General features: G+C 39.5%; 1 protein-coding gene across 1 annotated transcript; it reads right to left on the bottom strand.

The window, feature by feature from the left end:
- Positions 1–8,694: 8,694 nt before the first annotated feature.
- Positions 8,695–12,611, bottom strand: LOC119736213 (adenosine receptor A2b-like). Its single transcript, XM_038210245.1, has 2 exons — positions 12,493–12,611; positions 8,695–11,556 (listed from the first exon to the last, which is right to left on the bottom strand). The coding sequence occupies exon 2, from the start codon at positions 11,513–11,515 to the stop codon at positions 10,604–10,606; it is 912 nt and encodes a 303-aa protein (XP_038066173.1). The 5' UTR covers positions 11,516–11,556; positions 12,493–12,611; the 3' UTR covers positions 8,695–10,603.
- Between the last annotated feature and the right edge of the window lie 214 nt (positions 12,612–12,825).

The following is a 12,825-nucleotide window of genomic DNA, read 5'->3' as shown; positions in this document are numbered from 1 at the left end:
AAGTAGCCTCTGCTTAAATGTTTCGACATTCGTAACAGTCTTTAACTCCCCACTCAGCTTGTTCCAAATGGTACCACCCCTGTACCTGAATGATCTCTGACCAGTAGTTGACACATATCTTGGTGTATAAAAAGTGTTGGGTTGATTGCTTCTTGTATTATAAGAGTGAAATGAATTTACCGGTGTGAACATGTCCTTTAGATAAGATGGAGCATTATCATGGACAATGTTGAACATTTGCAATGTTTCAAAATACAATGTAGTTAATTCGCATATCAATTGGTAACCATCTAAGTTCTTCGAAAAGGTGGACTTTACAACTTTGCTTAACATCTCTAACATCAAGTATACTTCTAACAAATCGCTTCATTATTACATGGATTTTAAGTAAAAACTCTTTCCTACAGTTGCCCCAGACAATACATCCATAATCAATTGTTTAATATATGAAGACGGCCTCTAAGTTTAGAACACACGTATTCAACATGAGTTTTTCAGGATAGATAATTATCAAAATGAGCACCAAGTAGCTTGTGCGACTTCACATGAGTTATGTCGTGATTGGGCCCTCTAACTGAAAACCGATCAATTGCACAGGAAATCTTTGTACGAGACCCAATCAACATGCATTCAGTTTTGTTTATGTTAAGCACCATCCGATTATCATTTATCCATTCAGAAATAGGATCCATTTGATTTGACAAACTAAGATTGATAACTTCCACGTCCTCATCACTTGTATATAGAGTCGAGTCATCAGCATACATTTCCTTTCAGTACCTTGGATTTCTAAGATGATGTCATTCATATATAAAATAACCATCAATGGGCCTAGATCGATCCTTGTGGCACTCCTGGGTGTAATAGGCAGTGGGGTTGACAAATGGCCCTCATATGATACACACTGAGTTCGATCATCTAGATAAGATTTGAACCAGGTCCTAGTGATTCCTTCACACCCATAAATTTCCATTTTGTGAAGGAGGTCATGATCCACCAAATCAAATGCTTTGCGTAGGTCTATTAGCACTAGCCCACAGAGTTTGCTATGATCCATGTTTTCAAAAAAAATAGTTCGAGAGTTTTGTAAGTGCACTTTGGCAGGAATGACTTTTCCTAAACCCGATTGCTGATCCAGCAGAAATTTGTGATTGATCAGATAAGAATAATAATTATTGTATACATGTCGCTCCAAAGTCTTAGACAGCACAGGTAAAACAGAAATTGGTCGATAATTTCCCATGTCACTTGTGTCTCCACTTTTGAATATTGACACAACTCTAGCTTTCTTCCACATATTAGGAACAATAGTTCGATCTTACTTATCTTTGTCATTTACTTTTATGTTTTGTTTATCTATTAAGTTACGTACTTTATATGTTTTCATTATGAAGTTATGAAATAAAACTAGATTGTTTGATTGATGTGAACAATGCCAGTAGTAAACCTTAAATTGCATATCCTGGCTATTTAAGGAGCAATTATGTCTGCATTAAGCTTCAATAGTTTAATACAAATACCATCTGAACCAGTAGATTTGGAATTAGGCATTTTACGAAGTTGATCAAAGACAAATTTGTCACTCATCAATGGTATCTTAAATTCCACATAATCACTCTCTTCTTCCACCGACAAAATCATGCAATTTAGACAAATCTGGAACATTGTTATCACAGTCCGGTCGATATTTCTCACCAACATTGGTAAAATGGTTTTTAAAGTCATTGGAATTGTCTTCAGCATCCTGGCTTTTGGGTGAGCCCTAATTGTAAAGTTCACTTTGTTTCTTGCTTTTCTGCAAGCGAGTAACAACGCGTCATCACGGGTTTGTCTAAGGCGCTGTAGGAGTTTATCTCTCGCACGCATTGCTGCTTGAATGACGTCATTCCACCTAGGTGGTTGTTAAAAAAGTTTCACTCGTTTCGACACAAAAGGAGCATGTTTATCAACAACATCAGTGTACATCTTGCTCCAAAGAAGGAGAAGTTCGCTGGGGTCGGTGACAGAATATTTAGGTGGTTCCAAGAAACGTTGATCATATCTTGCCTAAATTAATTCACATTAATATGTTTGACATTTCTAAAACGAATGTTTCGATGGGAGTACATTTTTGCAAATGAACCATTGTGTTTCTTTGTAATCTCTACAGGATAATGATCAGACAATCCAATATGAGGTACAATTACAGAGTGGACGGTTGACCAATTATTTACATAAATATGATCCAATCATGTTTCTGAAACAAATCGAGTCACTTCGGAAACCACCTGAGTATAGCCCATGTTTAGTAGATTTGTAATCAGAGGCAGGTGAGGTTGCTTGAAAAAATTCAAATTAACGTCTCCCAGAATGAAAACATCCATGTTGAGACAGATGGCATTCTCAAAGTTATGTTCAATTACACGATCCGTCTCGACATTGGCACTTGGTGGTCTGTAGACATAGCCAACGAGGAAATTTTTAGCTCGAGGGGGTTCAATCTGTACTGTAGCCACGTAATTTCGGCGTGATCAGATTCAAGATATCTCCTTCGGGTAATATTAATGGCACTGTTGATGTATGCCAGTAGTCCACCTCCTAGCTTGTCTAGTCTGTCTCGCCTCTCCGGGACATGATACCCATCAATTTTCAATGAGCTGGTATCATCTCGTGGACGACGAAAGGTTTCAGAAATCCCAATCACATCCAGGGGTCGGGGGCTTTGACACAAAATCAGCTTAAGCTGCTCAAATTTGTTAGATATTCTGTTGAGATTCCAGCTTGCAATTCGGATATCCTTTGTTGGCAGAGCACTGAAGACACAACCAGTAGGATTGTCACGATCAGGTTGCAAAGGTATGTCTGGTATGTACGAGTTTTGAGACTGCCTCGTGGAATTAATGTTAACGTTAAACATATCAAAAAAAGAGTCATTCAGTCGAGGCAGAGCACATGTAGCGCAGGTAAATGGCGACTGTGTGTTAGTTTTGTAGAGTTTGTATGTACGAAGAGCCATGCCTGCACATTTCATATGAAATACTCCATCACAGAGTACACACTGGATTTGCCGGTGATTCTTTTGAACCCTGCTATCACAGGATAGACACACCAGGTTATTCCCATAATAACAATGCGTTGCTTTGTTGCCGACGAAGTTAACGTGAAGTTCATCAAACGTTTCCGGCAGTGTCGTTTCTTGCACCAAATTAATCTTTGGCCGACACATTATTGGATTATGGTCATTTGTAGCTGAGCTTTCACTTACAGTTTGCAAAACCTGGCGGTCGACATTGGGCAGTCCGGCGGTCATGGGGAAAACCATCTTTGTTCATGTTGGGTACTTGACTCGTATTGTGCATTGCCAGTGTAGTTGGCCGAACAAAGAAACAGCACCAGACTAAGGAGTGGCAGTAGCCCGCGAAATGTGTATGCGAGTCTTGTATTGTCCGCAGCAGACTTCATGTTGGGTTTCCTCGAGTGTTGAATCATCAGATTAAAGCCACCAATTCTTACTCTATACGAGATCAAATCCTCTCCCATTTCAGTCCACAATGTTCTATATTGAACTTTACGGACACACTCTCGCAAAATGTGGTCCGGCAGCTTTCTATACAAAAACCTCGTTGGCTTGGGGTTTTGTACGTAAACCTTATCAGTCAGCCTTTTAGCTGGCCCCGAGACCAACACGTTTTAAAGTTTAAAATTAATTTGGAATGGTTTCAGAAAATATTTTTATTTTATCAAAAAAATGTGTAACTTTACGTTTTATACGAACCTGACCTATGATTACCAATATAAACACCTGTAATTCAGCTTCAGGTACTAATACATATGAATTGAATTAAATTTAATTGAATTGAATGCTTTTGAATCATGGATATCCCATAACATGGGATATCACCTCAGACTATGATGCAACTTCTTATATAGGTCACAGCCATTTTGCTTTCACATGGACATCCATTTTACAATCAGCGGAAGATTGCCGAAAATGAACAAGATCGCCGCAATCACGAAGAAGAAGCGATCCAGCACTGCTGCAACCAGCTTCATGTCTTCTGAATCCTGTCGAAAAAAATGGTAAAATGCATTATATAACCGGTACTACACTATGTCCTCCCCCAAAGTGTCCGTCTAAATATTTTTTTTTTCAGTAGCAAAACCACGAAGTAAAATTTGATAATCTTTAATTATGCAGATACTCCAAACCTTGGCCTCAACCCCTATGAGTGTAATTCAATTTCCCTCACGCCTCACTGCACAATGGTCAATTGATCACAACATTTTTGTTTACTAGTGACCAAATTCCTTGCCTCAATGAATTTCAGTGCTGTATGTAAGCGGTGTACAATCGTTTATGTTGCGAACAAAGTAGCCTTGTTCAATGCGGTCTCTCTGTTTTTTTGTCGAAGGGCCCTGCACCCACAATCAACGCGGCTACGTGCGTGTACCACCGACCCTTGTCCGTACGAACGGTTCGGTACTAACTTAGACTAATAGGGTAACTCATGACCCAGTAACGTCCCATCCAGAGCCAGTCTCTGAGCCAGTTGCTTGTCTGTTTTTGTCTTAATTCTTTGAAAACTTTTTTTTTTGTACAGTTTTGGCATGTCCCTATACTTCCTTAACGCTAGTAGTCGTTGATTTGCTGCCAGTCAAGTTTAATTTCTTGAAGCCAGTTTCGTCCGAGAAGGCTTGGTCCATCACCTTTAACAACGAGTAGCGGGAGGTTGAACATACTTACGTTATAGTCAACTTCCACATTGAAGTTTGCGAGAACTGAGACTTGTTCCCCGGTGTAGGTGCGGAGTTTCAGTTTTGTCTTTTGCAGGTTCGCGTTTGGCCACCGTGACTTGAATGTCTGTTCTGATACAAGCGAAAGTGCTGCTCCGGTGTCAACCTCCATGACGAGGTCGATGTTGTCAACGGACATGGTGACTTTGATTGCCTTCATGCCCGGGCGGTCAGTGGAACATCCGCAGAGCGAGTGCACGGGTGTGTTCATGTCAAGATCAGACGCATTCTCATCACTTTCACTTTCAGTGAAATTAATGTCCACAGCGGCACTCATTTGCTTGACATGTGGTGTTTTTCCACTTTTTCCATTGCAACAGACACTCGCGATATGTCCTCGTTTCTGGCAGTTGAAACAAGTATTGTTCTTGAATCTGCACTTGTCGGAATGGTGGTTGTCTTTACCACAGCGATAACAGGGTTTTTGCACATGCTTTTGCTTCTTAATTGCATTGAATACAGGTTTTCGTGCAACCGTTGGTTGGCTTTGCGACAGTTTGTTCAATGTTCGGTCACTGTGGGTTTGCGTGGCCTGCAAATCTTTCACACTTTTGGCTGCTCTCTCCATGCTCAAAGCCGTTGCCAATGCTTTCTCAAGTGTCAGATTTTTTTTCAGCAAGAAGGCTACGTTGAATGCGGTCATTTCGGACACCGCAAACTAATCGATCCCGCAACATATCGTCCAATGTGCCTCCATAGTTACAAAATTCTGCGAGAGAACGCAGAGCAGCGATATATTGGGCTACAGACTCACCCTCTTCACGATATCTGCTGTTGAACTTAAATCGTTGTACGATTTCCGACGGTACTGGGTTGTGGTGTTGAGTCATACATTTGACCAGTTCGTCATACGATTTTTCTCCAGGTTTAGCGGGGGCCACGAGATTGCGAAGCAACTTGTAGGCGTCGGGCCCAATCACAGTGAGAAGCACGGCTTGTTTCTTTGCTGCAGTCGTGACATCGTGGCGACAAAATAATGTCCCAATCTCTCGACGTACTGCAACCATTCCTCCTTTCCTTCGCGAAATTCCTCGATTTTACCGATCAAGGCAGCCATGGTAATTAACTATCCTCGTCGCCAAATTGTAATTAACTGTGATAACCTGGTTTAATATTGGTTTTTTTGGCTCGGCACTGGAGAGCACTATTTATTCAACACTGCAATACACACTACACAACTATGCACGACCATGTACAGAGAGAAAATGTATACACCGCGTGTGTGAATGTAACAGAGTTCTGTGAGCGGGTCAGGGGCACTGATCTCTATTTAAAGACTGGATAGCGGATATGCATACAACATTCACACAGTAGACTTTGCATATTGACCAATTCGCCCCCGGTCTCACGAAGATGGCCGCGTATAATACGAACGTTCTACGCGTAAATACGCGCGCGTTGTATCAACAGTTGACGCGCATTTTGGTCACGTACACAGAGTGTGATGTTCTAAAAGGAACACATTTCCGTAGTGATTATTATTTCAAAAACGCCGAAAAAGTGATTTGCGGCATTATAAAAGTAACCACTACGTTAGAAAAATTGTAGTAAACCTTGGTCAGTTGGTCAGTGGTGGTGGCCAAAATATAAGTCAAGTGAGCCGCGACGTTACAAAAGAAATCAAGCTGTCTATAAAAACGGCAACTTGTCCTTCTAAGATCACCAGCCAGTCTCACCAATATGGCGTCAAATTCGTACATTGTGCGGCTCTTTATTAGCTATCCAGTCTTTATATAGAGATCAGTGGTCAGGGGTCATGACAGTATACAAATAACGAATGTTTGTGAGTGCGATGGTAAGAATAATTTCATGAGGTGACAGATTGAATGTTCTATTCCACGAGGCGAAGCCGAGTGGAATAGAACATTCAATCTGTCACCGAATGAAAGTATTCTTTCCATCGCACGAACGTAAAACATTCGTTATTTGTTTTATACAACACCTGAATAAATTCTCGTCATTTGATTGGTAAATTATAAACTACAATTTGCTTTGATTTTAAAGATGTTGAACTACCCCTTCACGAAAATGTTTGAACCCAACGCTGTAAGGCTGGCTCTTTGGAACAATACGCGCTACGCTGAACGCGCACACCAGCATGCATTTTGCACGCAAATACCGCGTCATGGAACAAGCGCAAACTGAAACGGTATAACGCATGGGTATAACGCATGGTCGCACCGTGCATTATACCGAATAATAATATGTCACATGATCTTCAATTCACCAATCAGATGACGGGGATTTATTCAGGTGTTGTATAATACACAATAACAGTTAGTAGAGTAGCCAACATGTCGATTGGCGGAATATTACACATACCTTTCACTCATGTTTGCAAAAAACTGCCAGGAAATAATTGTCCCTGAACCAAGGTTGGGTGACTACATGCCAACCCTTAAGAATAAGTTTGAATTTTGACTTTATTCTTTGAACATTGTGAACAACATTCCACTGCAACTATGATCGGATTATGTAAACTTAAAATGCACAATTTACTTATTTCAATAACGTACCAACGACAAGGGCGGATCGGGGGGGGGGGGACGGGGGCCATGCCCCCCCCCCAAAAAAAGAACCCATTTTCTTTTGAAAAGACGTCGCAATAAAGGCAGGCCCTGCGTACACCACCATATTACCCCACTCCCCCCCCCAAAAAAAATGGTTAAATTGGTCAGATATTGACTCAGATCGCACAACAGAGCATCTAAAGGGAAAGTCCAAAGAAACGAAACCCAAATGTCGGGACCATGGTTTTAGTAAAGTTATAAGTGTAGCACTTTCACAATCTCGCATATAAAAGGTCAATTCATAAGCTTTCTTTTAGTACAAGAATCATTCATATCACTCATGTACTTTTCATGTTACGTAGTTTTAAACACAACCGCCGTTTTACGGTTCTGTCCACGTATCACAAAAAGGGAAGTCTTTTTTTCAGCAAAACGAAAACAAATCACATAGGGATGTGTGGGAGTCGTTTTCTTTTTGCTGAAAGAACGCACGCCTTTTTGTGTATTCCGTAACTTAAAAAGTACACAGGTGATTCGAATGATTCCTGTACTAAAAGAAAGATTATGAACTGGGCTTTTATATCCTAGATTTACAAAGTGCTATTCTTATAAGTGCAGTAAATACGCCAATCCTGTCCGTGACATAACTCATTGTATTGTTTATCTTTAATCGAATATTATTTTCTTGTGTAATATTTTGCTCCAAATACATGTATACATTTAGTCAGGATCGACAGAGTGGATGATACCTCTGTCGTTTCTTCTGATCTTCTTTCATGACCAGTTCCAGTTCCCTCAGGGTTAATGTTTCGTTCATTGAATTGTTTATCTTTAATCGATTAACGGTTTTCCTCTTAAATAATGGGGTTCCAGTTCTATTGCCTTGCCTTACTGTCTTCTCACTTTGCTATTCAATGAATCTTGTGATTGTGACATTAATGACCTAAGTTTTCTTTACACTTGTCTTGTTTTGTTAATAAAGACGCGAATTATAGTAAGAACTTCATTAAAACAATAGTCGCGAAATTTGGATTTCGGGGTTTTTTTTTACCCACCCTGTATAATCCGCCCCCCCCCAAAAAAAAAGCGGGCCCCGAACCCCATGCACGCCGGAATTATTTGGATCCATTTTTTGGGGACCACAACTTTTTTGCCCCCCCCCCAAAAAAAAACAATTGTGTTCTGGATCCGCCCTTGACCCGAAAATCTGCATATTGTGTGTATTATGTGCCAAATCCGACAAAATATGATTAACCTTATTTGATAAAAATTCATATACATGTAGCGGCTACAGGCTGAATACATCAAATGTCTTAATATTGTAGCCTGGTTAGCTTTAGACTATACAACTCAAATTGTAGGATTGTACACTCTGGTACGTACATAAATCTAATTTGAAACCGATCTTTTATTAGCAGAGCACTAAAACAGTACGTAGGCTGTTTCCCTTTTTTAGCACAGTTTACTGTAAACGTGCGTACTTGAGTAGTTTGTCAAATAAGGTACAGTATCACACCAATTAAAATAATTCATGAAGACATTATTTTATTATCTTCATGTGAGTGTGTCACTTAGAGCCTTGATACCTATTTGTACGAGGTATATTTTACTCGATTGTACAATATTGTAATCTAACTTTTACATCTGTGGTAATTTTATGCATGGGGCTGGTAAAATTTGTATAACATATCCATTGGAACCAGTTAAACAAGGAAACAGAACACAGATCGTTTCAATCGTCACGGTGCGGCTTGCTGAATTTATCTGAAATAACTCATGAGCGACAGGCCATACTTTAGTGTCTGTAATTATGGTATAGTTACAGGGCAAAATGCAGACTGTGCCCCTGAACAAATGTAATACTTACAAAAAATTCAAACGAGTGTAAATTTTAAATTGTGCTGGGCGATCTTTGGAAATTATACAAAATACCTCTTCTTATCCAAACTAATTTCAAGATTTCATAGGATGCTTGCTACTATTACATACCTACAAATATAGCAAGATAAGGTAAAGGTAACAGTAGATAGAGTGGGATCCGGATATTAGAAGTCCACTTTGTCTTGGGCGCAGCATATGAGTGGCGGGGCCAAGTCCTCTCCCTTCGCTGTCTTACCTTTCTTGAACGAATCCAGTACCCATACTATTAGGTCGTCAGAGAGAGTTTTCCAGTTTTTGGGATGGAATGGGATTCGAAACGCCAACCTTCCACTTCGTAGCTCCGCGCTCTAACCGCTCGGCTATATTATATCATAATAATTTGACAATTTGTATTTTGTGTTTTTTCATTTATGCAAATGTTGTCCACTGCTCTTAAGGCTAGATGACTGTAATTAATATCACGGAGACATCACTATTATATACAATATTTGGCTAGTGCATTGTATATTGTGTGAAGTAAAAATGAGAAAAATGTGTTCTTACCAATAGTTCTTCTTCAATTTTAAAACGATAACGTACATCGTAAATTAAAAAGTTGTACACATTATCATAAAACGCCCTTTACAACTATTGATCAAGTCAGAATAAATATCGCATGTCAGTATTTGAAATCTGTGCAACACGGTGGGCCAACCAACCTATTTTTTTTCTAATTCGAACACTTGCAAATCCAACATTCGATTGACAAAGTATTAATTACTTAACAGATTTCGAGAATTGCTCACATAACATGCCTATAAGTGCAGCAGATACATTTGTATTTAGTTTTTAAATTTTAATTATAAGCAATGAAAACCCATGTCCGTATAATATGTTCCAAATCAATTACAAAGAAGCAAAATGACGTTTACATTAAAAAGACGAAATGCTTTAATGCTATGTTAAAACCTAGTAGTTGGATTTATTTAATGGAAACAAAAAGATTATTTTCAAAAGAATGATCATATCTGTCACCGACAATCATTCTTCAAGTTGTGTTCATCAATTCGTTCAAAATTCAATTTGGTTTAATTTCTTAAAGGCAACGAAAAGATTACTTACAAAATGATAGTATCTGTCACCACAAAGCCATGCCCTTTCTATGGTTCTACTCGAACAACCATAAACTAATTATTCTACATTAACAAAACGATAAATCAAATAATTTATGTTCATGAATAATTAACAAAAGTTTATTCAGATTAAATTAAACGCAACAAAAAGGGTATTTTCAAATGAATTAACATATCTGTCATCAAAAAGCCATAGGCTGCACAATCAAAATATTATGAAGTCTTAGTATTACTGACAAAAACCATTTTAAAAATAGAAAGACACCAATTTTTTTCCCCCAGATTTGGCAAGCTTAAAATGCCTTTCGGTATAACATGCCTGAACGTTTACAAACCAGATTCAGCAATTGTTTTGTCATTAGTAGTCAGGTCAGCTTCAATTTCGCTAGGTTTTGCCTTGCTGACACAACGACAGAACAAGGAATGAAATCTCTCCCTAAAACTATCCAATCGCCACCAGTATACCAACGGATTGATCGCGGTAGAGAGAGTGTAGAGTAGGCGACTTCCCCAAATGTACACCTGAAAGTTATCACTTTGCCCAAACGGTCGATCGAAAAAGCGAATCACCCTCAGCAGGCTAATAGGCACCCACGAAATGAATGACACAGCCAGAATGAGAACAAACACGACCAGTAAACGACGAGTCTGCTGGACTCGGGTTTGATCTCGCTCGGCGTTGGCACTGGTGCCTGCCGCCGCGGATGCAAGAGGTGGAGTATACTGTTTGATCTTACGGAAAGCCAGGAAATAAACAAGTGCAGTGATAACCCAAACAATGCACACAGCCAGTGATAATCCAACGTACTGTACTCCGTTTAATACTGCTTTGATGACCGCGTCAGACGTAAGTAAGCAAAAGCCGAGGCCTAGGCACCACAAAACGATACAGACTCCGACTAGACGACACCCAGTGACCAGTGAATCGTAGCGAGCCGGTGGCATAAGGGAGAGGGCCAGGTAGCGATTGATGGCAGCGGCAAGAATAGTCAATATTGAAACCGCGAAAGTTGCATTAATACAAGCACTGATAACCGGTGTCTTGATCCATGTGCCTAACATTGCTGCTATGGCAAACACGAGGTCAGCCAAGGCCAGGTTGAGGATGAAAGCGTAGAACTTCATGCGGAGCTTTTTGGTGCCAGCAAACACTGCAATCACAAGGAGATTTTCTACTGTAGCCACTGCACAGACGCCACTAAGACAGCACTGCAATACAGTAATAAAGTTTTCTGTCATATTGCTGAACGTGATTTCTTGTTCTCCGTGTACTTAGAAGGCTGAAAGAAAAAAAGATACGACCCAAGGTTTCCATCAAATTCTTTCGTTAGATCCTTGATTTAAATCCGTTTCGAAATCGGCCTAATATATGTAATTTACTGAAATGTCTGTAGTTTTGACGATTCTCAGATAAATATAGCCGTGTTGAGTTGATGTGGATCGTGTTTTTTATTGCTTGAGTCAGCTATTTTCATAATGGTCATCTAACCCGTCATAAATGGAGGTTTGAATTCCCGGTTTTGTTTCAACATCTGTGTCAAATATTAAGAAACAATAAATCAATTCATTGACTATTCATGTATATGCAGTAAATGTATAAATTCTATAGGTTTTCTTGGCTATTTTAAAACATTTTTTTGTTCGAATTCACCGATTCTTATATTCAAATTCGTCCAGCAATATCGAATTAGTGCACTTCCAAAGTTCAATTTCGTCTTTTGCCAGACAATTTCAATTTAAGGCCCAACAAATGAGCAGACGTTTTCGACCCGGAGTATTCGATTTTGTCTCGTCTATACACCGAATCGTGTTATTCAGAAATCAAATTTGTCTAGTTGATTTACATAAGACAAATTCGATCTCTGCATGCATGCTGCCATTCGGCAACAGCTTAGACGAATTTGATCTGCAATGACGAACATTCTCTACCCGGTGACTGAAGAGGGTAACCAAACTTTATAATTGAATGGAAAATAACTAAATTGGTTTTGTTAAAAGCCGGTGCAATTGATCGTGGACGAAATTGAATGACGGAGTGGTGAATTTGAGTGTAAAAATCTTTTAAAATAGCCGGGAAAACCTAAACAATGATGCTGAACACTACACGATGACTAGCCCAGAATATACCTTCGACGAAGTGTTACGAAATGCCTCTCATTATTCCACCCCTGTTAATTCAAAGCATTGATGGGATCCATACTAGCCATATTACTTACTTAAATACTTCAAGAAGTTTTGCTTACACTAGACACACGAGGTTCTTTCCGAGGATTGGTCGGTCGTGCGCCGTTCGTTGGTTCCGGTCATTGAATGCAACTCCACAACACAGGACGGGTGATTGTTTTTTTCCTTTGACAACACCGGTAGGCGTTGTGGTCATCAGACGGGAAATTCTCTGCTCAGTACGAAACCATGAATTATTCGCTCTTGTGTTAAACCTATTAATTATAAATATTTGGTTCCTAAGGCCAAACGCCGAATTTGCACGTTCTCAAAGCCATCTGTAAAACGACCCTCTAACCAAATCATCAAATGATTTTAAATAATAC

This window comes from Patiria miniata, unplaced genomic scaffold (assembly GCF_015706575.1).
Source record: "Patiria miniata isolate m_02_andy unplaced genomic scaffold, ASM1570657v1 HiC_scaffold_29, whole genome shotgun sequence".
NCBI lineage: Eukaryota > Metazoa > Echinodermata > Asteroidea > Valvatida > Asterinidae > Patiria > Patiria miniata.
This window is presented reverse-complemented; position numbering and strand designations above follow the sequence as displayed.

Coding starts and splice junctions, on each gene's coding strand:
- LOC119736213 (XM_038210245.1), bottom strand. CDS start 11,515: ATGACAGAAAACTTTATTACTGTATTGCAGTGCTGTCTTAGTGGCGTC.